Raw genomic sequence first — 27,825 nt, 5'->3', positions numbered from 1 at the left:
TTGAAACTCATCAAGAGGATGCCAATAGTGTGCAAAACAGGAATCAAAGCAAAAGGTGGCTACTTTGAAGAACCTAGAATATAAGACATATTTTCAGTTGTTTCACACTTTTTTGTTAAGTATATAATTCCACGTGTGTTAATTCATAGTTTTGATGCCTTCAGTGTGAATCTACAATTTTCATAGTCATGAAAATACAGAAAACTCTTTGAATGAGAAGGTGTGTCCAAGCGTTTGGACTGTACTGTAACTGTTTCATATTTGGCAACAAAATGACAGGCGAAGGAAAAAAAAACCCATTTAATTGTGTAAGAAAACTAAATGATACATGAAAAAAAACAAACAAATAAAAGCAATAACATCTTGTTGCTGTGTATGTCAGCACAGTCTATCTATTTGTGACAACAACAAGTTAAGTAAACTTCAGAGAAAAAACAATTACGCCAGGGTTCCCACATTATAAAGCTGTTCTCACAGAGACCGCTTCACCCACACGTTGTATCCCAGAATTCACATATGATCAGTTGTAAATAAAGTTGAACCTGTGGAAGAGAGTAGATATTAATATAGGATATAATGCTATAGATTTTATCTATTAGAAATATGTGCTAAAACCCAAATACAGCATATTCACACACCAGCCCTTCCTAACAACTGTGAGCAGCACCGACAGGAAAAATGTGCTCTTATGTGTGCACCACTGCGAACATAATACTGTATATAGCTTTCATAGCTACATAGAAAAAAGACGTATGTCTATCAAGTTCAACCAAGTGAAGGCAAAGGCATGTCTGAAGGGAAGAGAGAAGGAAACAAGCATACTATACTGTTGCATAAACATCAATGCTATCTTGCTGTAAGACGGCATCTAAGTTAGTTTTGAAGCTGTTTCTTTTGTGACCATCTCATAAGGTAGGCTCTTCCACAGATTCACGGTCCTTACAGTAAAGAAGCCTTCTCACCTCTGGAGATTAAAGGGGTTTTCCAGGCAAAAAAAAGTCAAAATTTCTGTTAGCGCTACTAATGGGTTACTAAATGCACCCATATACCTAGATCCGTGTTTTCAGTAATTTCTGGGTGTCTCTGGGAGCTGCTGGTATCTTTGCTTTTGTTTACACGCTCTGCTTCCTGCTGTCCAACTTCTTCACTAACCCTCTCACCTTTCTCTCCTCTCCCTGTCTCTCTAACTATCCCACCCTTCCCTATCTACTCAGCCCAACCCCTGACCCATAGTATATACTTACCCCACCATGCTTCTTCCGGCGAGACTCCTCCTCCTCTTGTACTGCTCCCGTACTCCTCCACAGCAGTGACGAGACTCCTTTACTGTGCATGCGTGTAAGCACAGTAGAGTTGAATTACACGCAGTGGCGACACGCACAGTGTAGAAGAGCGCACACCGAACAGACAGCAGGAGGAGAAGCCGTCTCACCGGAAGAAGTCATGGATGGTAACTATGACTGGAGTGGATGGGGGAGTAAGGGAGTAGTAGTGATGATCCGTTTCCAGAAATGGGTAGACGGATCGTCACCGGATAATCAAAAAATAATCCCAGGGTACATTATAACTATACATTTTTCATAATCAACGTTATTTAGAAAGTAGGAGGGTATTTAGAGAAGTGTAGAGATTTCACGTTATCCCGGACAACCCCTTTAACCCTTTTTTTTCCATTTGAGGTTTTACAGTTTTTCCCCATTTTTTTTTTCAAGGGTCATTAATATATTTATACTAAAACAGCAGTTATCTGTGTAAAAGTTAACAGAGGCACCGCAATTACTGAACAAAGCTCTTCAATGTCAGTGTCTGTCTCTTTTATAAAATATTAATTTGGTTTGAACATTGGAGCAGTAAAATATAAAAAAAGCATCAGAAGATTCTACAGCCCCCTCCCCCACTGATGTGTCCGCAGTGATGTCTGCCTTATGTCAGGTGACTACTGCAGCCAATCACAGGCCTCAGTAGTGACTGCTGTACAAATGGTACATGACTGATTCGCTCCAGCATTGGCATGTCATTTATGAAGAGATCACAATTAAGGCCTGGGACTGGCTGCAGTAGTCACCTGACACAAGGCAGTCTGGGAGCCCGTACATAGAAGATGACTTTCTGTCGTTGGAAACAGATAACCTGGGAGAGGTGAGGATTTTCTTTTATTGCCTTGATGTTCAGCTCAAACAAATCTTAAAAAAAAAAAAAATAAATAAAAAATTGGACAACCTCTTTATGTACTTGTGGATGGACTTTGAGCCTTGTTCAAATTTTTTCTGCTTACCTTGGACCATTTTTATGTTTATCCAGTTTAGTATATTGGTTGATGTATTACCAGCACTGGTGATCTCTACATCAACTATTCCCTGTTCTACTGTATATACAGCGCTAAAGAACCCATCTAGTAGTGCTGCTTTCTCTTGGTCACAGGAGACCAACTCCCAATTACCATTATTTTGGGGACCTACCGGGCTTGGCATTTTTGCATTCATATAGTTAAAGGGATTACCGGTATGCAAATGAGTTCTCTCGCAGCAATGGGGGCGGGCCCCAGCGCTCAAACTTTCTCCAGCGACGCCTCCATCTTCAGCTGCATCCTCCCCTTCTCTCGTCGTCTTGTCTGGGTCAGCTCCGACGCCTGCGCAGTCGGCTCTGCCAGTGAGACACTAGTAGAGCCAACTGTGCATGCTGGCTGGTGGCCATTTTTTGTTTGGCGTAGACTTAGAAGAGTGTACTGCGCGTGCGCGCAATTGCGGCCTCGAAAAAATGGTTGCCGGCCAGCATGTGCAGTCAGCTCTACTAGTGTCTCACTGGCAGAGCCGAGTGTGCAGGCGTCAGAGCTGACCCAGACGGAAGACCACGAGAGAAGGGAAGGATGCAGCTGAAGATGGAGGTGTCGGTGGAGAGAGTTCTCTGGCAGCAGTGGGGACGACCCCATCGCCGTTTGAGGGCTGGGGCCCGCTCCCAATGCCGCAGGAGAACTCATTTGCATATCGGCAAAAAACGGTATTTCTAAGGAACGGCGAAGCGGAGAATACGAGATGAATAGCCTTTTCTAAAGGCAATTCCGACATCTAAAGCACAAAAAAATACATATTTAGTGGTAGAACCCCTTTAAAGAAATTTTTGGGATCAATTTATCTCTTGCTGGCTAGTTTGTATCCTGCATGGCACAGGCTGTATTTCAGGGAATACAACAGGTCTCTTAGAGGTCTCTTCTTCAGCTTGGAGCCTAGCGCTTTAAAAGGTTCTTTTTAAATTTTTTTTTTTTTTTTTTCAAATTCTCATTTTATTTAATTTTTGCAACATTTTACAAGGAAAAATAGATCACAGAAGCATGGCAGAAAAACATTTTATGTGCAAAATATGGCAATGAGACGATAGCCATACAATAATCAGATATTATCAGATATAGTAGGAGTTGAAATAAAGTTTTTTTAAAAAAAAAAAAATTTGTTAGAATTTTTTTAGAACAAATATAAACAAGACATAGAACAATCGACAAAATTCCAATGTTTAACAAAACTAGCCCTTAGCACTGCTAGGAATCATGACAAAACAAGCTAACAAACAGAAGTGCAAAAGGTAAAATCCAGCGTCAACCAGGAAGGATCCACATCAATTCAAAGGTAAGTATAAAATATAGCTTTTATTTTCATCCCGGTGAAAAGTTACAACGTAACTAAGTGGAGTTGGTTACTTAATGTCAGAGCTACGTGTTTCAGGACTCTAGCGTTTCTTCCTCATGAAGAAGGTATTATCGCGTCATGAGGAAGGGACAAGAGAGTCCTGAAGGGGACTAGAGCGGATGCTCAGCCCTGTTTGAGACAGAAAGTGTCCCAGAGCCCCAGATAGCTTGGAAGCCATTAAAAATGTTACATAGGGAGGAGTCAGGTTTTCTAGGGATGGCATTTTTTAATCTGCAAAATGAGTTTGCTCTGCGTGGGGGTCAGTCAGCCTCCAGCACTTAGCAATAGCAGTCTAGGCGGCTGTACAAATATTTAGGAATAACCTGACAGACTTTTTTTTTTTTTTTTAACCAAACTGCTACCTATCAGGCTAATTGTTGGAAATGAGCAAACTGGCTGCTAAATCACCCTGTCTAATAAGACCATTATTCAATATGTACAGTAAATAATAAATCTGTATACAAGTAGAGGTACACTTTAGATAGAGAACAAGCTTACCTGCTAAGAAGCTGCGGAAGGCTAGAAATGATAGGTCCGTATCCAGGGGCATTGTCATACAATTCAAACAATGGGGCGGCAACAAGTTTGTAATTTTTCGGAACAGCAAACAGTGCTAGAAATTAAAAAATAAATAAATGAAAATCTTTATCTTCTTACATTTCTCACTATACAGAAAAGTTAAGGAGGATAAACAAGAAACCTAAAGTATATATAGACTTTCAAACAAGGTTATAACTACTACAATTGTTTCCCCTCACAGACATAAGGCCATGCATTATTCACACCTCTTACGATTTGCCCTAGCACCAAATTAGTGCCCAATTCCCATTTGTATAATTAGAATTTACTTGTGATACTTTCTGTCCCCTGAACTTATTCTCTCCTATTAAAAATGCTTAAAAAAAACTTGGCACTTTGCTCCGGAGTGTTTGAATCACTTTCATTCAAATACATAGCTGTAGTCTGCCCAGTATAATGTAAACCACTTCTCCTGAATTTGGGCTATATTAAAAGCCATTGAATCTAAGCCTTTCCTACATGTTTCGCCATGATATGGACTACTCAGGGGTGCAGATTCTAAGACCTGAACAGAGGGCCAAAATTATTTTTTTAAAAATGCCAGTGTCAGAAGCTCTGTGCTTCTGTTTACATGCCCCTGGCATGATGTCTGCAGTGATGTCTGCCTTGTGTCAGATGACCGATGCAGACAATCACAGGCTCAGCAGCGAGCTCTTTACAAAAGGGACATGACTGATGACGCTAGCCGAGACCTATAAAGAGAAGCAAAAAGCTGTATATGTATAATATACATACACACACACGTTCAGGCTTTGGATCATTTAACAGAGGTTTTTGACACGGTTTGCTGAACGTAGATACAAGAGTGGTGACACAGGGTGTACTTTGAATGTGTCTATAGTGGAATCTCTTCTAAAGGAATAATGCAATAAAGAAAGTACTTGTGAAAAACTACATCTCCCACCTTTTTCCTGAAGTTGCACCAGGAACAACTTCTTGTGTTCTTTTGGCTTTGTAATGTGTGCTGGGATGTATGGATACTGTAATAGAAGCAGACATGTTAAGCATATGGACACAATGTACCATTTTTTTTTTAGCTGCCATAGCTTAGTCGAGCTTTGGACATATAAAGGACAAACCTGTGGCGGTTCAAAGTTTGGCCTCCACCAGTTACCAATGCAGTCATCAATGACCCAGTCCTGCTGAACCCCGTCCTGACGGCCAAGGATCTACAAAAGAAGAATCACTTGACATCATTCACTTGTAATGAAAAGCTTAGTTCTTTCTCCAGCTCTTCAGACTTTCATAATCACTTGCATATTAGAGGGATTTTCTAGGACTTACATATCAATGACCTATCATTAGAATATGAATAGTAGAAGTTTGAAATTGCTAGAAGTGCCGTTTGTCTCCCATGACCATTAGGGGTTTAGGAGCAGACCTTTTTTACATCCCACCTTCCAAAGGGCATAGCTTTTAAATTTTTCTGTTCACAAAGCTTTATTACTACTTATTTTTTACAGGACAAATTATACTTGGCAATGGTGCCATTAAATATTACATACAATAAACTGAGAAATTGGAAAAAAAAATCAGAGTAGGGAATTAGCAAAGAAAAACTGCATTTGGATCATTTTCTTATGGATTTTGTTACATGTTCACTGAGCAGCCAAAATGATGTTACCTGCAGCCAAATCATGTAAAACTAATATAGCAGACAGAAAAAAGAAATTAAGCCATGCAAGCAGCAGCAAAAATGTTAAACAAATTTAGGATATATACTAATTTAAATACTCCACAATTCAAGCTTTATTTGCCCCTAATAAAATGGCATATGGGCTTTGCAACACATTCATTATACACAAATATATATATTTTTTAGCCTTGTTTAATGAAGAGAGAACTTTAACATGTGATATTCTGGTGAATTATAAGCCAAATAATTGATGTTATAACTTTAAGTTAGTCAGTCTATAGACTTGTCTCCCAGCATCAGCTACTGTAATGCATTTATAGACAGGCAGGTCCAAGTTTACAGGATCTAGATCTTATACAAGATTAGGAAATCTGCCCTATTCTCTAACGTGTCTGTAGGTCATCAATAAAACCTGCTCAGAAAACCCTTTTAAATATTCAGAAAATATCAAGAACACACATTCATTCATATGAAACAAATATTAACACATACTTCTGTCATAAGACGCTTTAATCCTTCTACTTCATCCTCTCCCGGGTTGAGTTCTCCCCCTGGCCTAAAAAAAAGAAACAAGTAAGCTAATGATTGATGGATAAAAGAAGCCACAAGAGTCATAAATAGACAGACAGAGCTCAAAAAAATAAGCTGCAGCAAAGGCCTCTGGGAAGGTCGGGCATGATCTTAAAGGGAGCGCCTCTATTGGGCTGCATGACTGAGGCACTGTCTTCCTAATTACATCATGGGAAGAATATGCAAATCTGTCTTCCATGATGTAATTAGGAAGTCAGGTGCCTCAGTGTTGCAAACCAATAGAGGGCGCTCACTGGAATGTGCAAGCCTGTCTTCCCTGATGTAGTTAGGAAGACAGAATCTGAGTGAAATAACCCAATAAGGGTTTGCTCCCTTTAGCATCATGCTCGACCGTCCAAGAGGCCTTTGTTTTGCAATGATGCTTGGATTATTTCCAGGTATAGTCTCTCAACCGAGGACGGCCGTTTTGATGTTATTGCATCTCGTCAGCCCGGTGTAGAGAAGACTAACCTGGTAGAGGTGGGAGGCTTAGACAGGGGTAGGGAGATATCGTCACTCCTTGGGGAGAGACCACTATATAGGTGTGTGGAGACTTTTTAAGCCTTTAGCACTCCACTTTGCAAAGTGGAGTGCTAAAGGCTTAATAAGTCTCCACACACCTATATGGTGGTCTCTCCCCAAGGAGTGACGATATCCCCTAATTACATCATGGAAGACAGATTTGCATATCCTCAGGCAACGCCCTCTATTGGGCTGCATGACTGAGGCACTGTCTTCCTAATTACATCATGGAGGTCAGATTTGCATATTCTTCCCATGTTCCTTTGCACAGTGGAGCGCAAAATGGCTTAATAAGACTCCACACACCTAAATGGTGGTCTCTCCCTAAGGAGTGACGATATCCCCCCAAAAATAAAGGGAACACTTAAACAACACAATGTAACTCCAAGTCAATGACACTATTTTACAGTTATGAAGCAACACTGAATGTGAATCAATTTCTCCTGCTTTTGTGCAAACGGAACAGACAACAGGTAGAAATGATAGGCAATAAGCAAGACAACTCCTATAAAGGAGGGTTCTGCAGGTGGTGGCCACAGACCATTTCTCTGTTCTCATCCTTTTTGGCTCGTTTTGGTCACTTTTGCATTGTCATTGCTCTAAGACCTAGAGGTAACATGAAGTGGTGTCTACAACCCACAGAAGTTGCCCAGGTAGTGCAGCTTATCCAGGATGGCACATCAATACGAGCTGTGGCAAGAAGGCTAGCTGTGTATGTCAGCACGGTGTCCAGAGCATGGAGAAGATAACATTATACAGGCCAGTAGAGCAGAAGATGTGGAGGGGGCTGTAGGAGGGCAACAGTCCAGCATGAGGACCGCTATCTCCTCCTTTGTACAAGGAGGAACAGAAGTGCCATTTACAGAAGAACATTTATCCATCCATAAGCAGATAGATTATGAGTTATATAATTTTACAACTACCCTATAAGGTACAACTTACAGTTTAAAAAAGGTGGTTCCCAGTTGCAATAACAGTACATGGGGTAATCTGTGCTCGTGTACAATCAGGACTCCTTCGACAGTGCGCCTCATTCCTATCTTGTCAAACTCTTCCCGCATTCGCTGAAATCGTGCAGCCACAGAGCTGTCCTTCTCATAGAGGGGCTCCTTGGTACCAAAAGTATAGTTAGTCAGAGGATACCTGGAGGCAAATGGATCAGAAATATATATTTATTATCAAATATAGGCGCTCAGCATTATCAAGAGTAACAACTAAATATGACGGATGAACAAATGATGCAGGAAAATCTCATTCTTTATGACACATACAAACTATAAATGTGTATAAAACTGGTGTATCAAAATTATGTCACAAACTACATCACAAAAGTGGCGCAATCAAAATATGTTAGAAGGATGACTGAGCCAAAAAGGCAGGGTATATGGTAGAAAACCATGTATGGTTCAACAGAGCAGAGGAAACAGTGGGTAAGGAGCAATCAACTCAGTAAATGTGGACCAGTGTATGTGCACCCATATTACCTCTTACTCAGCCCCCGTCTGTAGCTAGAAAGTCAAACGTGAAGGGAACAGTGTTTCACGGGGTTGCAAGACTGTGCAATAACGTAGTCGCAAAACATTCAACAAATTAATACATGAGATGATAGTAATGCAAGATTGTTACGTCATCTCCAAAAACATGAAAAGGACACAACTTATTGTGGGTTTTCCAGATCATTGACCCTGACAGCTTATTAGCCATAAACATCAAAACAGTTGGGGGACCACGTGGCACCCATAACAATCAGTTCACCAATTCCATTAACAGGTAAAATGCCATAAGTTTGGCAGCAGCTGTATTTGGTATTGCAACTCTCGATAGCTCAGTCCCATTCAAGTAAATAGCACAGGGCTGCAATGCGTCAAAACCCCTTCAGTTAGTTAAACTGTGGGGTCCAATCCCTTCAGATTCATATCCAAAATAGCGTGAAATAAATTAATGAACGGTCACATTACCAATTCTCTGCCACTGGCGTCCCACCACAGATCTCTGCATCCTTAGTGTTTAACACCCTATTCCCACAACCACATTTTTTGTCTGTGTGCTGTACATTTGGATCCATAACAATGGAAAGTGTACACCAACCCATTCATTTCTATGGCCACATGCACATGACTATATTTTAATGGAGCCATGTGGAAGCCATAGGATCGAGCCACAATATATGGAGCAGGTCATCTACCTGACTGTTTTTGTGGCTCAGTCTAGTCTACATGGCTGCAGCAGTCGTGTCTGTGTCAAGGTTGCAGAACGCCTCTGGAAGAAAAGCCACTCCAAGGAAGACTTCCTCAGTTACAAAGAGGCAGTTCTCCCATTTAAGACCGCACTCACCTCCGCAAAGCAGGTCTACTTCACCACACTCATATCTGCACTCTCTCGCAACCCCAAACAGCTATTCTCCACCTTCAACTCCCTCCCGCCCCCCCTCCGACATCACTCATCTCAGCTGACGACTTTGCCTCCTACTTCAGAACTAAAATTGACACCATCAGAGACAGTCTCACCCTACTTCCCCGACAATCCATCCACCCAACTACTCGCTGCTCCTCATCCCTGACCTGTTTCTCTACCATCACTGATGAAAAACTCTCCTCCCTAATCTCCAAATCCCACCTCACCTCCTGCACACTTGACCCGATCCAGTCACATCTCATCCCCAAACTCAATGAAGTCATTACTCCGGCCCTAACTCATCTCTTCAACCCGTCCCTAACCAATGGATCCTTCCCCTCTGCCTTCAAACATGCCACTCCTAAACTTAAGAAGCCGTCCCTCGACCCGTCCGCTACAGCCAACTATCGTCCCATCTCACTGCTTCTGTACGACTCAAAACTGCTTGAGCAACACGTCCACTCCAAACTCTCCTCCTATCTCTTATCCAACCTGCTCTTTGACAGACTACAGTCAGGCTTCAGGCCCCGGCACTCCACTGAAACTGCCCTAACCAAAGTCACCAAAGACCTTCTAACTGCCACAGCCAAGCGCCATTACTCTGTCCTCCTCCTCCTTGACCCCTCCTCTGCCTTTGACCACTCCCTCCTGTTAGGAATTCTCTCATCCCTTGGTATCTCAGACCTGGCCCTTTCCTGGATCTCCTCATACCTCACCGACCGCACATTCTCCCACTTGCACACCACCTCCTGTTCTCCATCTACACCCTCGGCCTGGGCCAACTTATAGAATCTCATGGTTTTCAATACCACTGCTATGCCGATGACACCCAAATATACATCTCTGGACCAGACATTACCTCCCTGCTAGCCAGAGTTCCAGATTATTTAGCAGCTGTAGCCTCCTTCCTCTCCTCCCACTTTCTCAAACTCAACATGGAGAAAACAGAGCTCATCATCTTCACCCCACCCCGTATGGCCCCTCCACCTGACCCATCTATCAAAGTTCCGTGCCCACACCCTCCCCCAAAAGACCTAGGAGGCAAACTAATGGTGATTGCAGAAGTGCAATAGAATACACCCGGCCAAGCAAGGACAGTACCTGACTCCAGTAATTGGCTAACTCCTGACACTCCCACATCATATGTAGGAGATGTGCGGGTTCCATACTACAGCGGGGGCAATCTATCAAAGTTAATGAACCACACTTACCCCTGTCTCACAGGCCCGATGCCTTGGGGTAACCCTGGACTCCGACCTATCCTTCAAGTAACACATTCAACCCTCAACACTTCCTGCCGCCTCCAACTCAAAAATATCCACCGAATCCGCTCCTTCCTCACCCCTGAAACCACTAAGATGCTCGTCCAGGCCCTCATAATCTCCTGCTTAGACTATTGCAACACCCTTCTCCATGGACTCCCAGCTAACACCCTCGCCCCCCTCCAGTCCACCTTAAACTGTGCTGCTCGTTTAATTCACCTCTCCCCCTCATCCTCATCGGCTGCTCCCCTCTTCCAGTCCCTCCACTGGCTACCCATAGCCCAGCGAATTGAATTCAAGCTACTAACGCTAACATACAAAGCCATCCACAACCTGTCCCCTCCATATATCTCTGACCTAATCTCCCGCTACCTGCCCACACGTAACCTCAGATCCTCCAATGACCTCCAACTCCGCTCTACTCTCATCCGCTCCTCACACAACCGTCCCCAAGATTTCTCCCGTGCATCCCCCATACTCTGGAACTCCTTACCAAGACAAATAAGACTGACCCCCACAATCACAGGCCTCAAGAAGGTGCTGAAGACTCACCTATTCAGGAAGGCCTACAACCTCGAATAACACTATCACCTCACTGCCATCTGTACAGTCTCCCCCCTCTCCTTCTGTCTCTACCCCCCCCCCCTTCCCTAATAGATTGTAAGCCCTCGCGGGCAGGGCCCTCTACCCCACTGGGTCAGTCGGTCATGGTTAGTATTATATCTACCTGTATATTCTGTGTATTGTATGTAACTTCCAAATGTAAAGCACCATGGAATTAATGGTGCTATATAAATAAACAACAATAATAATAATAATAATAATAAAGTGTCAGCACAAGAGGCTAGGATCAGTAGTGTATTGCTCAGCTTATTTTTCCCTGCTTTTCTGTGCTTTCGGGTCATACTTTTAAGGGACTGAACAATCTCTTTCATTACATAATGTAAAGGGGTGCTCCAGATCATTTTTAACCCCTTTGGAGGCTTAAAATATTAAACAATTCACATTGTCTGATCAGCCAATGATCCAGCCTGCGTTTGGGTCCAGATATTTGTTTATGGTTTGAGCATGAGTGTTTCCGCTAATGAGAACGCTGATGCTCCAAAGTGTCACTGCTCATCCAATACCCTTGTGTTCATGCCAAAGGTCAGAAAGACTGGGGACCCAAATGGAGACGCTCCACTAGATCTCTGGCTGAATGGACAGATAAATATACAATCTTTATCATTTTAAACCTCCCAATTAAAAAATTAACTGGAGCATCCCTTTAAGGAGAGACGATAAAGATCAAAGTTGCTTTTACAAATTGCAACAAAAAATAAACAGAATGTAGTAGAAGAAGCGGATATCAACCAATAGCACTGACACCTGAAAAAAATTAAATTAATATTCCTAAAATAAATATTTTACATAATGGATTTCTGTAACATAAATAAAATGTATAGAAATAATAAAAATAATAATATAATTATCAATGGGCCAGAATAATGCAAACCAGACGGTGTGTGTGAACACAGCCTTACACAGAGCAGTGCAGACCAAAAATCGCTAAGCCTACATGTGATGGGCTGTATTATCAATGTATGTGCATGTATAGAAGCCATAACACGATCACATCTATGTGTATGTGCTGCAGTGTCAGACATGCATGAAGTGCAGTGACCCCAGCAGTCCCCAGCTCACAGGTTTATGGTCCTCTCCAACGTCAGGGGCTTGGTCTGCGGGAGATACTTGTTCCCGAACTGATTCACTCCTCTGGGCCACCCGGTCTGAGAGCGATTGGGAGGAATCACCGACATCCTTCTGACTGCCGCTGTCCCCCGGTGTCCGTCTATCAGGCGTTCGTCTGGGGGGATCCCCTAAACCGATTCCCGGGCGATATAGAGCAAGAAAAGAGGTGTACAGTAAGCGAGAGGGCAACTTCCGGTTACGACAGGAAGTCGTCGTCATAGCGCGGCGACGCATTCCCGAAGGATCATGGGAATTGTAGTTCTGGCGTAGAGTGTCAAAGTTACAGTTCTTTTTAGAGGGGACATGAGCGAAAAGCGGCGGCAGACAGGACAGAAATATGGAGGGAATAAGAAAGGCAAACGCGAGGTGAAGGCTGAGCTGTCAGTTGCTCTAGGGAAGCAGGCCGGGCGTGAGGAGGCCAGGAGAGCCTGGGAGAAGAAGGAGGCAGCACAGTGTGGTGAGTGTAAACACGTGTGTGCTCCTGTCATCTGCTACTACAGCCAGCCATAGTCTCATAGTCCTAGTCTCTCACTACAGGACATTAGGCCAGGTGGAGCACAGTGTGCAGGGTCTCATGTGAGCAATGCACAGACTTCACCAGGTCCAGTGCAGAGATGAGAGCACAGACTGCCCCTGTTCAATACATGATGGAGAACTTCCATAACCAATGCCCTTGTGTTCTCTCTTAGGCTCTGTTGTCTTGGATTCTGCCCCTTTCCAACATTGCGTTATCCATTCTTTCATTGAAGACTCCGGATTTCTTGATGGGTTAAAAGAAGAATTATTGGCCTTGAGGTTCCATGAAAAATCAAATGATCTGTACAAATTCCAGCAGGTACAACAGGCTCCATATGCGCCTTGTCTATGAACTATGCAGAGCAGGTTACAATTGTTTTTAACTATATAAGGGCCTATTCACACAGAGTAACGTGTCGTGTGAGATTTTGCGGGCCATATACACTCCCATTGATTTCATTGGGAGCGTGGATCGTAAACGCCGCGTTATTTTGCGGCCGTGTTCCTGTTTTTTATTTTCGCATTACACTCGGCACAGTATTTTTGACTCTGCCGCTCACATAGGGGAACATTAACATTCTTATCTCGCTCCTATGTAACAGACGCCCCCCCACCTCCAAACTTAGAAACGAACATGCCCCCACAGAAACTTTAAAGGGGTTGTCCGGGCAAAATGTAATATTTTTTATTTACTTTTTTTAAAAAAATGTCTGTTAGTTCTATTAATGGGTTAATGAATGCACCCATATAACTTTAGCCGTGTTTTGGGTGATTTCTGGGTGTCTCTGAGAGCTCCTGGTACCTCCTGCATTTGTTTATGTGTTTCAGGTTCCTGCTATGTAACTCCTCACTAACCCCTCTCACCTTACTCTGCCCCTTCCTCGCTCGTCCCCCTCCCCAATTCCTCACGGTTTTCTAGATTTCGGCTTGCTGTCATTCGATCTGTTATTTCTAGTGGATAAAAGTCTGACCATGGTCATGTGATGAGCACACAGGTGCTGCTTGTTATAGTCACAGCACAGTAATCAGACATCTGCCTGGTAGTCAGTTGTTCACTTGTGTGTACATCACATGACCATGGACCGTAAATCACATGACCATGGTCAGACTTTTATCTACTAGAAGTAACAGAATGAATGACAGCAAGCTGTGAGGAATTGATACAGAAAGTATAATGGAAAATTGTATATCTTTTTATTGTACAAACAATAACATTTGTCTCTTAATATTGGTCTGAAAGTGGCCAACCCCTTTAAATGAATGCCTTAATACAAAAAGATTATGACCCAGTACAATGTTCAATGTCGACTCTCCTGACATGTCTTTTTAGTAAATGGATAAATTTCACATGAAATATTTTCTTATTAATTTGCTTTGCTGTTCCTCTGTTATTTTTCACCTTATTGCTACGATGTGAAACTGCAGGAATATCAAACTGGTAACACCCCAATGTCCATTTATTCCTACTTTCCTGGTCGGAATTACAGAGGAATGGCACAACACCGCATTATTAAACACTCCTGAATTGTTTTATTACGAGGAATGCAATAATTTACTAATACAGACATGTTAGTAGAGGCAAAAAGTCCTCTGACAACCACTGCTGTATAACAACTTAATATGGTTTTATTTTTTGTTTTCTAGTCTGAGGATCTGAAGAGCAGGAAGGAGCCACACATCAGTGCACTACGGTAAGACAGCTGCAATACCATTTTGTCCTATAGATTACCTATTAATTTTTAATCCAGTTTTGATTGGTAAAATAAAGGGACAGTAGTTCTCTACTGAGCTTTGCATCCTTTTGTGCTTGGTTCTAGGAGTAGAGGTAAGTGCATGCTGAGCAGATTCAGGTCCTAGGATTTCTAATAATGCATATTCTGCACGCTTGTTCCTTCTCCGTACTTCTTGAAGAGCCAATGAGTGTAGTACTCAGCTGAGAGCTCTTTCCCCTTTGTTTTAGACACCTATGGAAGTCTCTGCACCCAGGTCTGAACTGAATAAAACTTCTGATATGTCACTATAACATATCACAAGTTTGTTAAAATAATAGGTGCTCTTTAAGAGAGACTTCCACTTCCCTAAGCATAATCAACTTTCAACACCAAATTACAGAGCACATTAGAGTGTTAAACAGGATACCGTTGTTACTTATGTCACTTATGTAAGCCTTGTGCAAATGAAGTATTTGGTGCACTGGGGGTGGGCATTCAGCTCCCTGGAGCTCTGCTCTTGCCACTCAGACCCCTGGTATCTTCGCTTATGCAGTGGAAGTTGATCCTTCCATCGCTATGACCTTTCCCATCCTATTTGTAGCAGCAACAGCCGAAGGCCACCTCGGTGCACTGACTGCCTCATTTGCATCAGACTTCACAGTTTTTTTTTCTCTCTAAATCCACAAAAGTGAAATGTCTAACATATCAATTAGCTTAGGGAGGTGATAGACTACCTTTAATTTTATATATTTATTATTGGAACTCTGTGATCCTCAGTTTTATTTGTTAACCTAAAGAATTTTGTGTTTTTGACCAGCCATTTTTGGGAGATCTAAACCTCTGTCATCCCCATCGAGGGGCGCTGTAGACTCCTCTTTGGCAATTCGCAGTGGCTAACAATGACTGCATATAGGAGGAGATGAAGTTGAGAGCTGGCCACATATGTGCAAATCTTTCTCTGGAAATAGCCAAATGTGTGCTCTCCATCTCCTTCTATTTGTGTCCTTTGTTGGCCACTGCTGGACGGAGGTCAGGATTTAGATATTTTTTTAGATATGTTGTTTTTGGCATCCTGATAGTCACCTGTGTTGTTTATTTTGTCATCCTCATGTTTCAGAGAGGTCCTGTTTGTAGAGTTTCGGCAATGGCTTTCAGAGGTGACAAATGTGGATCTAGAGACCACTGTAGACATATCATGTGCTCTGTACAACTACACAGGTAAGAGATGGACACATCCAGTCATTTACATTACATTTAGAGGAAAATTGTCCATATATAAAGGATATATCATTTATACATTACTAACGGATTAACCACTTAACACTTTACTGACCAGAACACGTCTGAGAAGTATAACTTGTGAATGGTATATATCAAACCTTGTAATAAGTTGTTTTTTTTCACACCATACAGATACCCTGCTGTGCCATGACGATGAACTAGAAGGAAGGAGATTTGCTTTTATCTTGTATCTGGTTCCTGAGTGGTGTGAGGCAGATGGGGGAACTCTGGACCTGTATAACACTGACAGTATGTCCTTTTCTCATTCAGATATTCTTGCTTTTTATGTATTTATACTTAAAGGACTTGTACAGGATGTTAGGGGTACTACATCAGTGAGAGCTAATGCCACAAGGGCATACGCCATAATCTGATACAACCTGTGTTCTTGAAGCTAAGCTACCTTTCTTAAACTCTTGAAGTGGAACACCCTACAACTGTCATAGGCAAATGGTTACCCCCAACAAAATATAGGGAAGCCCTTTGTGTCCTGCCTAGGCTATTGACCAAGCAATTATTACAACTCCGACTGGCTCCGACTTGAAAAAGAGACGTTTCTTACGGACACCACACCCTAGTGACAAACACATGTAGAAAATGAGCAGATCAGAGAAAAGGTCATTCCAACATGAAGAAGTACATGATATTCAGCCCATGTCCTATCTCTGGTGATTTTAGAACCTACGGGATCACTATCACACTTGTTCATCTAAGCTGGTCACCTGCTTGTATATAGTAACTTTTATCTCTATAGTAGATATTCTTCAATAGTATTCTTAGTGCGTGTCATGATTAATACTCTATACATGTCATATTCTTGTTCCAGACAGGACACAACCTGGATCTATTGCAAAGTCTCTTGTTCCATCTTGGAATACATTGGTTTTCTTTGAGGTTTCTCCAGTCTCTTTCCATCAGGTAGGAACTCCAGAGTGTTACAGCAAGAAGAGTAATAGAATATTACAGCAAGAAGAGCCTTCATATATTTGTTCATTCTGTAATTTATTATACTGGGTTTGGCCTGCTCTAGCCTCGGCAACTTAGAAAAACTCTTGCAATTCATGGCATTTTACATGTAAATGTGTGTTATACCACCCAGAGATCTCTGTTCTGAAGGAAATTAAGTCCTATAAAGCAATTGAACAAGTATGGCCGCGCTTATTAGGAGACCTTAGAACTTCAGGAAATTCCAATTCAAGTCAAGCTCTTGTTGCGCCTGGCAGGGCGCAAAAGAAGAATATTAACCGAGTACAATAGGCAGCGTCCATTGGCGACGACTCTTAGGTCGGAGTATATGATGCAAAATATATTGCTCAATGTATAAACCAGCCACGCGCTCCCTCGGTGTAGACAAATATCGATACACGGATATGTAAACAAAAGTAGATTTTATTGTAAAAGATACAATAAAGATTACAATAAAATCTACTTTTGTCTACATATCCGTGTATCAATATTTGTCTACACCGAGGGAGCGCGTGGCTGGTTTATACATTGAGGAACCCTTCCCCAATATATTTTGCATCTGAAGGAAATTAAATAAAGGTTCAGTCACGAATGGATTCAGGTTATGGGATTGATGGAGACGGTCAAGTACGGAGCTCTGTTATCTCTGTCATTCAGTAGAGATTTAACAGAGCGCAGTGCACATGCCTGGCCTCTGATCCCTTTAATCCCCCTGGGGCACATTATCAATGATATATTCAGTGATCAGTAGGCTCCGTGTGTGTGTGTGTGTGTGTGTGTGTGTATGTGTGTATATATATATATATATATATATATATATATATTCTGTTCATAATTGTGATATACACTATCTGTGTGATTACCTTAAGGTATAGTCTCTTCAGGGGCTTTCAGGGAATATTTTGTTGTTTTTGCAGGTATCAGAAGTGCTATCGGAGGACAAATGTCGTCTGTCAGTTAGTGGATGGTTTCATGGATCCTCCTTGGAAAGGCCTCCACGGTGTATTGACCCTGCACCTATTCGTAATCCTCACATCCCACGTGATGTACGATTGTAAAATGCCCTGATATTTGTGAATGAACTTTGATTGTTTTTGTTGACTTTTTTCTATTTTCCCACAGCATGAAATTCTATATGAATGGATAAATCCAGCTTACCTGTCATTTGAATATCAGTCACAGATTCAAGATGAATTTGAAGACTCATCAGAAATTCTTTTGAAAGACTTTCTCAAGGTTTGTCCTATAGCTGTTTAGGTGTAAAATGGAAATCCTAGTTTTTGCATGAAGATGGTGAATGTAAAGATGTATTTTTGTTTAATAGCTGCCTTCTTCACGTCTTAACTCCTAGAATTGCCCAGCAATCTGCATATGTAAATGCTCATTGTTTTCCATACTATTGGATAAAGCAGAGGGAGCATTGCCCTTTATACAGTTGGAGTGTTATGACCTTACTCTTGTACAGGTGTTCATTCACTGCAACATTTAGAGAAAAAAATAATCTATATTCTTGTCTGACTTTTAGGAGGAGAAATTCAGTGCAGTGTGTTCAGCTCTGGAGACCCACAACATTGACTGGGAGCTGCTCGGCCCACCCAACAGAAGGTGAATATGTGGATTATTGGAAAGTTTGTCACTGTTTTGTTCTCCACTTACATCATTTCTGTGATTCAGATGCTTTAAGAGGGCTAAAGGAGCATTACCTGATGCTTTATCTTCCTGCATGGACCTCCTGCAATCTGAGGCCTTTTTCCTATTGCTCTCCAACCTTACTGGCCTCAAGCTGCATTTCTTAGCTCCAGACAATGAAGATTCTGATGAAGGAGAAGGTTCCTCTAAGGATAATGTAAGGTCCTTAGCACAAGGAAATGGAGTGGAACAAGATGGTCCTTCTGCTCAGATAGAAGGTAAGTTAAAGTGTATCTCCAGTTCTAAACAGCTTTTTGTAAATTAATAGTGTATTTAAATATAAGAAACTCTGTTATAAATCTTAAAGTAATATGTTTGACTTTTCACATAAGCCGCTTTCGTCCTCCATAGCCTCATTGAGACTGTTTGTTTACATGGAGACCTATCTCCATATCCAGCCTCACTCACAGAACTCTATGGAGAGGAGAGAGGGAGCAGGAGACGGTTAATTGTTTCATTGCCTTATTCTGTGGATTTGTAAAGTCATATCTGGAATATACAGCAGTGTCAAAAGAGCGATCTCTCCCTCAGAGTAGCAGAGTGTAGCAGCAGCAAGGATCTGTGTGTATTTTCCAGCAGTCTCTCCTCTCTTGATACAAGTCTACGTACAGGGGAGAAAGTAATCCACTTGAAAACTGGAGAAAGAAACCTTCTTTAATAAACATATAAAAAGTAATATTGTAATCTTCTTATATTCACGTGTACTGTTCATTTATGTTCATTTGAATGGGTTTGCAAAGTGTCCGCTTGTGAGCGTCTTCTGTCTTCTGCCCTCCGCAGCGAAAGTTTTGTTTTTTTTTTTTACCGGACACAAAGTTGGACATACAGGACTTTGTGTCCGGTTATTAAAAAAAAAAAAAAAAAAAAATGGTTTCGCTCATGGGCGGACACTGAATGCCGAGATTCTGCCTCCTGTCGGCAGACGACGGAAGCCCACAAAGAGGAGACCGGGCACAGGTGTGAACCCGCCCTTAGTTGGGATTTTCTCACTAGCCTGCACTGAGCTGAGCAACAAGCACAGTTAGTTTTGGCGCCTCATGTGCTATTTAAGCTCTATAATGTCAGAAGGATGGTGTCAGACAGGGGATATGATTCAGAGCACCAATCAAAGGCAGCCAGTGTCAGAGCTCAGAATCAAACCCGTTGTCTGCTCCTGCCTGACTCCTATCTCCTGACAATAGAGACAATAAATAGCATATCATATGCAAAAAAACTAACAGCATTGATTGCTTGTGATTGGAGGGAGCTAGAGGAAAAATTCCAAGTGTGCCAGAATCAATAAAGCAACAGCTAATTAATATAAAGATTGGACTTGGAGTTGATGAAAGGTCTTCTTTAAATATTACATGCAATGTTAATTTGGAAACTTGAAAATAAAATCAACAAAAATTCTTAAATATATTTAAACATAAAAATGTGATTTTAAACAATAGGTCATTTCCTGGTGACACATTCCCTTTGATCTATAGAGAACTACTTTCCAAAAGATGGCGCTAGGAGCAAGTTCTCCTTTTTCCACCAATGAGTTCTTATTTGAATATTCTTTACCAAGAATTCTTCCCAGGGCATGTATGGGTGTATTGGGTCCCTGTACCATTCTCTCCATAATGAGACATTACGCTTTCTGACAGGAGTTAAAAAGTCAGCTCCAAACTTCCTGTATGATGGACTTATCTGTCACCGACTACTGAAGAGCAGCTAAAATGAAGGAGCTCATAGCTCGTCCTCCAATACTGTATACTTTTAGCCTTAGATTATTTAGGAGAATATAGAGAAATGGATAATTGTTCTGCCCCACAGCAGGTAGACATAGTACAGTCTTTAGCTGCCCATGCAACATTGTTCTGATGCATCATGGGATTGATAGCAGAGCAAAGAGAGCAATGAAAAAGCCAAATTGGCATCTGATGAGAAGCTGGATAGAAGGGATACAATACAGTACACATGCAAGAAGCCTGGAGTCTGACAACCGATCAGATTATAGGTGGTGGGGGGGGGGGGGGGATTTTGCTGGAGTGCTGCAGTTTCTTCTTTCTGAAATTGCATTTCACATTGATTGTTATTTTATATTGGTCTGTCAAAGGTGACAAAGTCCCGACATGCACTGGAGAACTGAGACACTGGGAGCATGGACACTATACTATGATACATGACAATGATCCTGAGCGCCAGGAGTTTGCTCTGGACCTTTTGCTGTTCTGTGGATGTGAAGGTCAGTATTTCATATACTTGTAGTGGCTATTCCGACTTTGGGGCAATCACAACCAATTTTGTTTGTTTTTTTAGCTTCTTGAAACCAAATTATGAAAATATAACTTTTTTTTTTTTTAAATAGTTTATGTACATGATAATGGGGGACTGTCATCTTGCCTAAACTACCACTCTGCTCTATTTTCAGCATTTAGTGATATGCTTTACAGTCTAGTCACGGCCATAGGCAGCAATGACTGGAACCAACTCGCAGAGGTCTATGAGAGAGCTTTCTAGACACGCTCTGTGTAAACATAAACTATGACCTCATCTTTATCAGTAGCTTTCTCTTATATTGTAATACTGTCTGTGATGTGAAAGAATATCCATCCAGAATGGGCAAATGTCAGTCTATTAGTAGGCTTGGTGGTCAGAGTGAGAATTGTAGGAAGTAAAAAAAAAAAAAAAGAATCTTGATTTGTTTAACAAGATGTTTTTGGTGACACATTTTGTTTAACATTACATTAACCATGTTTAACTTGTGTGGGTGTATTAAAGTGATTGTTAGTAATTGGTTAAAAACCTAATCCCAATACCTTGTAGAGGTGATTCTACAGTTTCCAAATGTGCTTCGTTTTTAGTTTGGGAGCCATATTTTCGTGTAAATTGCAGCTTTATTCATATGTAAATTAAGACTAAGTGCTTTGGGGGTATGTCTTAGCTTAGCTTTGGTCTCCTAGATTCCCATACAAAGCACTTCTCCTCCTCTTATTCTTAATTAAAATAAGATATGTTTGGAAACTGTAGAATCCCCTCTACAAGATACTGTGATTAGGTTTATAACCAGTTTACTGCAGACAGACTCCCTTTTAAAGGTCACTAGTACAGTAGGGAGAAAGGTCTTTTTAAGCTCTTATGTTTCACCTTTTGAGCAGTTTTGACACCTTTCTATTTTCTGCTCCAGATTGGGAAACAGAATATGGAGGATTCACTTCTTACATCGCCAAGGAAGAAGATGAGGAGGTAACTATTGAAGTTTATTTGTGGCTTAATGAGGACCTTTCACTACCTGCACCAACTCCAGTTCATGGCATCCTTCAATGGGTGCTGCTTTACTGATTTCAGCCCAGTTGGAATTTTTTTCTCTAGACCATTCCGATCCCAAGCAATCATTTCTGTTAGTTATGCCCTCTACTTTCAGGTTGGCGGTCCTGGGCTGGGCTGGAGCAGAAAGGCAGGGACCAACAGTAGAAAACTAGTAGTATTAAACTAACAGAAATGATTGGTCGAGAATGGTGGGGGCTAGAGAAAAAGTTCCAACTGTGCCAAAATCAGTGGAACAGCGGCCATTGATGAATGCAAAGAGTCAGTGGAGGTGGTGAAAGGTCCTGTGTAAGTCTGGGATATCTTAAACTGGACATACAAATTACACTTCTGATGATTTTTGAAAGGACGAGCCAACCACTTAATATGTGTGATGTGAATGGAAAAATGTCATTTGGCATGGGTCAGGGGATGAAAAGATCAGGTATGTTGAACCTTGTCATCCTCAACTCTTGTAAGAAAACGTAATCACAAACATAAGTATCAAATGCTGCATCAGAATTTTTGGTACGTGAGCGATCTATTGTTATAAAGTGTTTTGGACACTTTCCTGTTTATTAAACTTGGCAAGTAGGAAAGGATATGGTACCTGCTAGATACATATATATCCCCCTGAACCTGTCACTGTGAAATAGTCTAATCTGCAGGCATCATGTAATGGAGGAGGAGAAGCTGAGCATATTGGTATCTAGTTTTGTAGGAAACATTTTAATATAAATTGTAACTTAATCCTTTATCTTAGATTTTTTTTTGCTTAGAAACCAGTCTGACAGCCCTCCATGTATGTATGTGCACACAGAGATAGCTGTCGGTCACTAACAAGACCACCTCCATGACTTCATGGCTGTTTTTAACCATTGAAAATGCTGATTAGATCACATAATTCATAATAACAGATTCCCTTCAAATGGGTGTTGCTAAGTTATCGCTTATCGAAAAGATAGGGAATAACTTCATGATGGGTGGGGGTCTGACCGCTGGGACCCCCATGACCCTGAGACCTGTGCTGTCCTCCTGATGGAGCAGCAGGTCATGCATGCACCCTGCCACTCCATTCATTGTCTATGGGACTGCTGTAAATATGGCAGCATTGTACTAGACTATCTCCTGTAAGTATGGGATAACTGTTGTTGTCTATCTTCTGACAATATCCACAGATCAACCAGCAAGCCTTCCTATATGGCACTGTTTGCTCATCACTGTACAGGTCTTAGTATATCTTAGCACCCAAACTCTCTCCCCCTCCTCTTTAAGTATTTTTGTTGGGTCTTCCAGCTAATACTACTTCTAAGCACTTGTCTGTTCTCAGCTTCTTACAGTATATCCAGAGAACAACTGTCTGGCCTTGGTTTACAGAGATAAAGAAACAATGAAATTTGTGAAGCACATTAACCATAGAAGTACACAAAGAAACCACCATCACCCCAACCGCAGAGGATTCTGGGACTTTTCTTTTGTGTACTATGAATGACATGGCTGTGTTTTTGTTTTTTATTTTATTATTCAAACTTTTCTTTTTTATGAGGCATTGATGGACTCCATGTGTTTCTCAGCTCTAAGTGGAGCTTACCATCACAACCAAAGCCACAGATGCAGACGTCTCATGCCTGATTCTTGTAAATATGAAATCTGGGTTTTCTGAATGAAATCTTGGGTACAATTAAATGTGTTTATAGAATGAGAGTGGTCTGGGAATTATTGGTGGTTTGTTTCCAGATTGAAGTCAAAGGGGAAACTGCAGTCTTGGGACCGTCCACATGTCTATCTGAAATTTCTCTTTATTTTCGGTATCTGTTTTAAATTCTTCTTCATTTCTGTCCCACCGACCTCCTATGATAGACTGCTGAATCCTTCTATGACCAAGATTAATCTAATTGGCGGGACGTACTGAAACTGAATCTGTGGTAAGATCAAGCAGGACGCTCTCTTTTTTTTCAGCATTCTGCTCCCACCTCTGCCTCCCATTGAAAACAGTGGGAGGCAGAATAAAGCTGGAAGCTGCTGCTGATTTTGTGATGAAATCCGCTCCAGATTCTGTTGAGTGAATGGGACCTTAGGGTATGTTCCCATAGAGGAATTTGGAGCTGATTTTGAGACTGCCTTCATCTCCAAATCAGCTCCAACTTCTGCCTAAAATCAGCCTCCAATCATTTTAATAGGAGGCTGATGTGTGTGTTTTTTAATTATTACAATTATATTTATATTAAATATAATTGTATATTTTTTCATTACACACGCCATAATATCTATTTGCTCACACTGGACAGCCCCTTTAACTTACAAACAACTTTCGATTTTCTAGCAGTATTTATGTCACTAATAAATTGTTACATATTTTATTAACAAATTTAGTTCTTTCCCTTATTTCTCAGAGAGCAGAAATGTATGCACTGCTTTTACTGAGTGTACTAGTGGGGGAGGCTCCTGTATAGTACCGTGAATCTTAGGCTGGACGGGGTCACATCCCGAGAATTTTAACACCCCTTCCTATCGCAGACCATTTTCATTGTTACAGTTTAGTTTTTTACTTACCACCTTCCAAAAGCCATAGCACTTTCTGTTCACAGAAACATATGAGGGAGCTTATTTATAGTACAAGTTGTATTTCTTCATGATACTATTTAACCCTTTCCTGAAATCCACTATAATAGTATGGTGAATATCAGGTATTTTAAATATGGTGGCTGCTCAGGAGCTTTCTCTGCTATATTATACAGTGAAAACTTGGCAACGTTTGTAACCTGTGCACACACTCATTGCAGACTTTTAATTCCTCCCCCCCTTCCCCCTGCCATTTTGGGGGTGGCGGAATCTCTTAGGGCATGCGATCCATTGCCTTGATGACTGGAGCATATTGAAGACTCCCAGGCTTGTTTCGCATACAATTCTGTTACAGGCTGCTCTAGACAGAGCATTGTATTAGTGATTAGACCCCCTCGGAGTTCAAGGGGATCTAAAAATGAAATAAAAAAAAAAAATTTAAAAAAATCATATCAACTCCTTTCCCTAGAATACATATAAAAGTACATAAAGTGGAACGCATACACACTGGGTATCCCTGTGCCTGAAAACACCTGGTCTATAAACTTATATTATAAACTTTCTTTTTTGAGATATACTGTAAAAAAAAAAATAATTCTATTATTCTGTTTGAAGTGCCTCCGACCCTTTCCCATCAGCTTCCCAGGCTAATAAAAGAGCCCAGGCCTCTGGGCATTTAGTGAAAGCAGTGTACAGAACTCAGTTCTCAATAGTAAAACAAGAGAAGGAATAAAGAAGCGCAGGATTTCACAGAAAAGAAACACAATTGGTTAATAAAATAACTAACTTAGGCTCTATACTGTCAAGAGGGCGGTGTCTGGCAGAAGCAGGCAAGGTTGTCATGCTGAGTTCTGACACTGGCTCTGATTGGAGCTTATCAGAGATCAAGATTACCTGTGCTCAGGAATGGTGGGGCCTAGAGTAGAAAAATTCCAGGTGTACTGGAATCAGTGGAACAGTGCCTATTAACAGATACCAAGAACTTGAGGTGGTGAACGATCCTCTTTAAATGGGCTTCCAGATATGCTTGTATGTATGAAGCCTATATGTGTTAGTGAAAGGGACATTATTACTGTTGCTGTAACTCCTGAATTACTAGTATATTCATGTTTTGGACATACATCCTCTTTAAATGTTGAATAAACAAAAGTTGGTTGTAGAATATGGTCCCACAACAGTCTTATTACTGCATCTATTTCATGGTGGTAACCAGAGGATACTCTAAAGGGCTCACTGATGCCTCTAAAACAGGGGTAAGGAATAGAGATGAGCGAACACTATTCGAAACAGCCGTTTCGAATGGCACGCTCCCATAGAAATGAATGGACGTAGCTGGCATGCGGGGATTAAGCTGCCGGTAGTTGCGTGCTGGCCGCTTCCATTCATTTCTATGGGAGCGTGCTATTCGAAACGGCTGTTTCGAATAGTGTTCACTCATCTCTAGTAAGGAACATTGGCTCTCCAGCTGCTGTGAAACTACAACTCCCAACATGCTCCATTCACTTCCAAGAACAGCAGAGCAAGTATGCACGTTGGGAGTTGTAGTTTTGCAACAGCTGGAGAGCAGAAGGTTCTCTACCCCTGCTCTAAAAGCTCCAGCTCAATCTTAGTATTAAGAGGTGCATAAGGCTGGGTTTACATAGTGCTTTCCTCCTCCAAACGTGTAGCAAAAGGAATCCGGTTTTCAGAAATGCATTATGTTTTTAATGTAGTAATACATGCATTTTAGAGCTATTTAAGCTCAACTTTAGGAGGCATTCACACGGAGTAAAGCAACGCTGATTCCACCATGATAACTCGCGACAGAATCAGCACTGATAAAAAGACTCCCATTGACTTCAATGGGTTCTGTTTTCTGCGCGGAACACATTGAAATCAATGGGAGGCTTTTCAACCCATTGATTTCAATGTGTTCTGCGCAGAAAACTGAATCCATTGAAGTCAATGGGAGTCCTTTCCTCAGCGCCGATTCTGCCGCGAGTTTACGCAGCACTTGTTACCTGAACAACTGGATGCAGCTTTTAATTGTAGTAATGAATAGCCTGTGTTACTTTACATCTCACCTGTATGCTAACAACCAGTGAACTAAAGGTTTTCAATTTTAATGGGCGCTAGTACACAGGTGATATGTATAGTAACGCGCTACTCATTACTGCAATAAAAAGCCGCGTGCAGTTCTTCAGCAAAAACATATTAACAATCATACCAAGCCACCAATGCAGGCCTGCTTCACTGATATCACAGGTGCACATCAAACATAAGCATCAGCTCCCGTTTGAGTCTAGCTAAGGTGTTCTGAAGCAGTTCTGCAGCTCAGTATCACTAATGATGCTCATGTGTAGGGTAGTAATTTTCAGCCACAATTTAGCATCTCTATTACACCTGACAGCTCCCATTGAAATCAGTAGGAGCCGTTCAGTTCTTTTTTCCAGGAGAGGTTTGTTCCAGCTCCCGGGAAAAAAAAAAAAAAAAAAGCGACATGCACATTCTTTGAGCAAGGTGAAGCCGCCTGAAGATACACCTTCCCTACTAGTCCGATTCATTTGGGCCTAATCCGGACTGGAGTGCGCGAATGGATGCCGGTGAACTGCACTGGCATCCAGTCGCAGCTACCCGTATTTTGGACCGGAACCTGAGGTAGCCTCCGGATCTGGTCCAAAAAAAACCCTGTGTGAACTTACCCTAAAAGTCTAGGTTTAATGACCACAATCTGCCCATAGGTTTAATCCCATTAGTTGCTGCATTGTGAACGTTTTAATGAGACCTCTACGAATCAATATTTCTATAGAAATATACCCAGTGCTGTAAACACAGCGGCGGCCCACTGAGGTCACGGGAACAATTGTAATGCAGCAATCATTTGTGTAAACTCCATACAAGCACAGTTTTTTACTGTTGGGATCCATTCCTAGTTTTGCCATTTAATATGAGTATGTAAGAGACCCAGCATATTTGGTTGTGTGGACTGGTATCAGTGTGCTTGCTAAAGCAATTGAAAAAAAGAGATGTTTTTTACTTTATACTTCACTCTCTTTTTATGATCCACTTGTAACAAATGCTTCAAAAAGGCATGTGCGAAAGCACCTTACAGAAGTATAACCATCCTCATTCCTTCACCACCCATGGGACGTATCACTATAAAGCTATGGCAGCCACAGACCACCACTGTTCTGTTCTTCAGGCTAAACAATGTAAGGGAGAGTTCATAGAATAAAAGAGAAACTACTCACTAGAATAGACTTGAAAACGTACTTGTCTACAGGTTGTGTATAGTATTACAACTTATTATTTTGCTGTACAGCGCAAACATATTCCGCAGCACTTTAAAGACATTGCCCATCGCTGTCCCATATAGGACTCATCTACATTCCCTATCAATATGTCTTTAGAGTGAAGGAGGAAACCCATGCAAACACAGGGAGAACACAGAAACTCCTTACATTCTAGTAAAT

At 41.5% G+C, this 27,825-nt stretch overlaps 2 protein-coding genes across 2 annotated transcripts; one reads left to right on the top strand and one right to left on the bottom strand.

Annotated features, from left to right (window-relative positions):
• Window positions 1–286: 286 nt before the first annotated feature.
• Window positions 287–12,565, bottom strand: NUDT21 (nudix hydrolase 21). Its single transcript, XM_075281901.1, has 7 exons — window positions 12,327–12,565; window positions 7,930–8,130; window positions 6,388–6,451; window positions 5,339–5,428; window positions 5,164–5,239; window positions 4,179–4,293; window positions 287–542 (listed from the first exon to the last, which is right to left on the bottom strand). The coding sequence occupies exons 1-7, from the start codon at window positions 12,440–12,442 to the stop codon at window positions 521–523; spliced, it is 684 nt and encodes a 227-aa protein (XP_075138002.1). The 5' UTR covers window positions 12,443–12,565; the 3' UTR covers window positions 287–520.
• Window positions 12,566–12,572: 7 nt separating this feature from the next.
• OGFOD1 (2-oxoglutarate and iron dependent oxygenase domain containing 1) lies at window positions 12,573–23,586 on the top strand. Its single transcript, XM_075281879.1, has 13 exons — window positions 12,573–12,831; window positions 13,064–13,209; window positions 14,535–14,581; window positions 15,720–15,820; window positions 16,016–16,132; window positions 16,710–16,801; window positions 17,767–17,895; window positions 17,972–18,085; window positions 18,375–18,454; window positions 18,524–18,756; window positions 20,622–20,750; window positions 21,693–21,751; window positions 23,142–23,586. The coding sequence occupies exons 1-13, from the start codon at window positions 12,678–12,680 to the stop codon at window positions 23,301–23,303; spliced, it is 1,563 nt and encodes a 520-aa protein (XP_075137980.1). The 5' UTR covers window positions 12,573–12,677; the 3' UTR covers window positions 23,304–23,586.
• Window positions 23,587–27,825: the final 4,239 nt, after the last annotated feature.

Source organism: Leptodactylus fuscus, chromosome 7, assembly GCF_031893055.1.
Source record: "Leptodactylus fuscus isolate aLepFus1 chromosome 7, aLepFus1.hap2, whole genome shotgun sequence".
NCBI classification, from domain to species: domain Eukaryota; kingdom Metazoa; phylum Chordata; class Amphibia; order Anura; family Leptodactylidae; genus Leptodactylus; species Leptodactylus fuscus.
The sequence above is the reverse complement of the archived record's forward strand: the minus strand, read 5'-3'. Positions and strand labels throughout refer to the sequence as shown.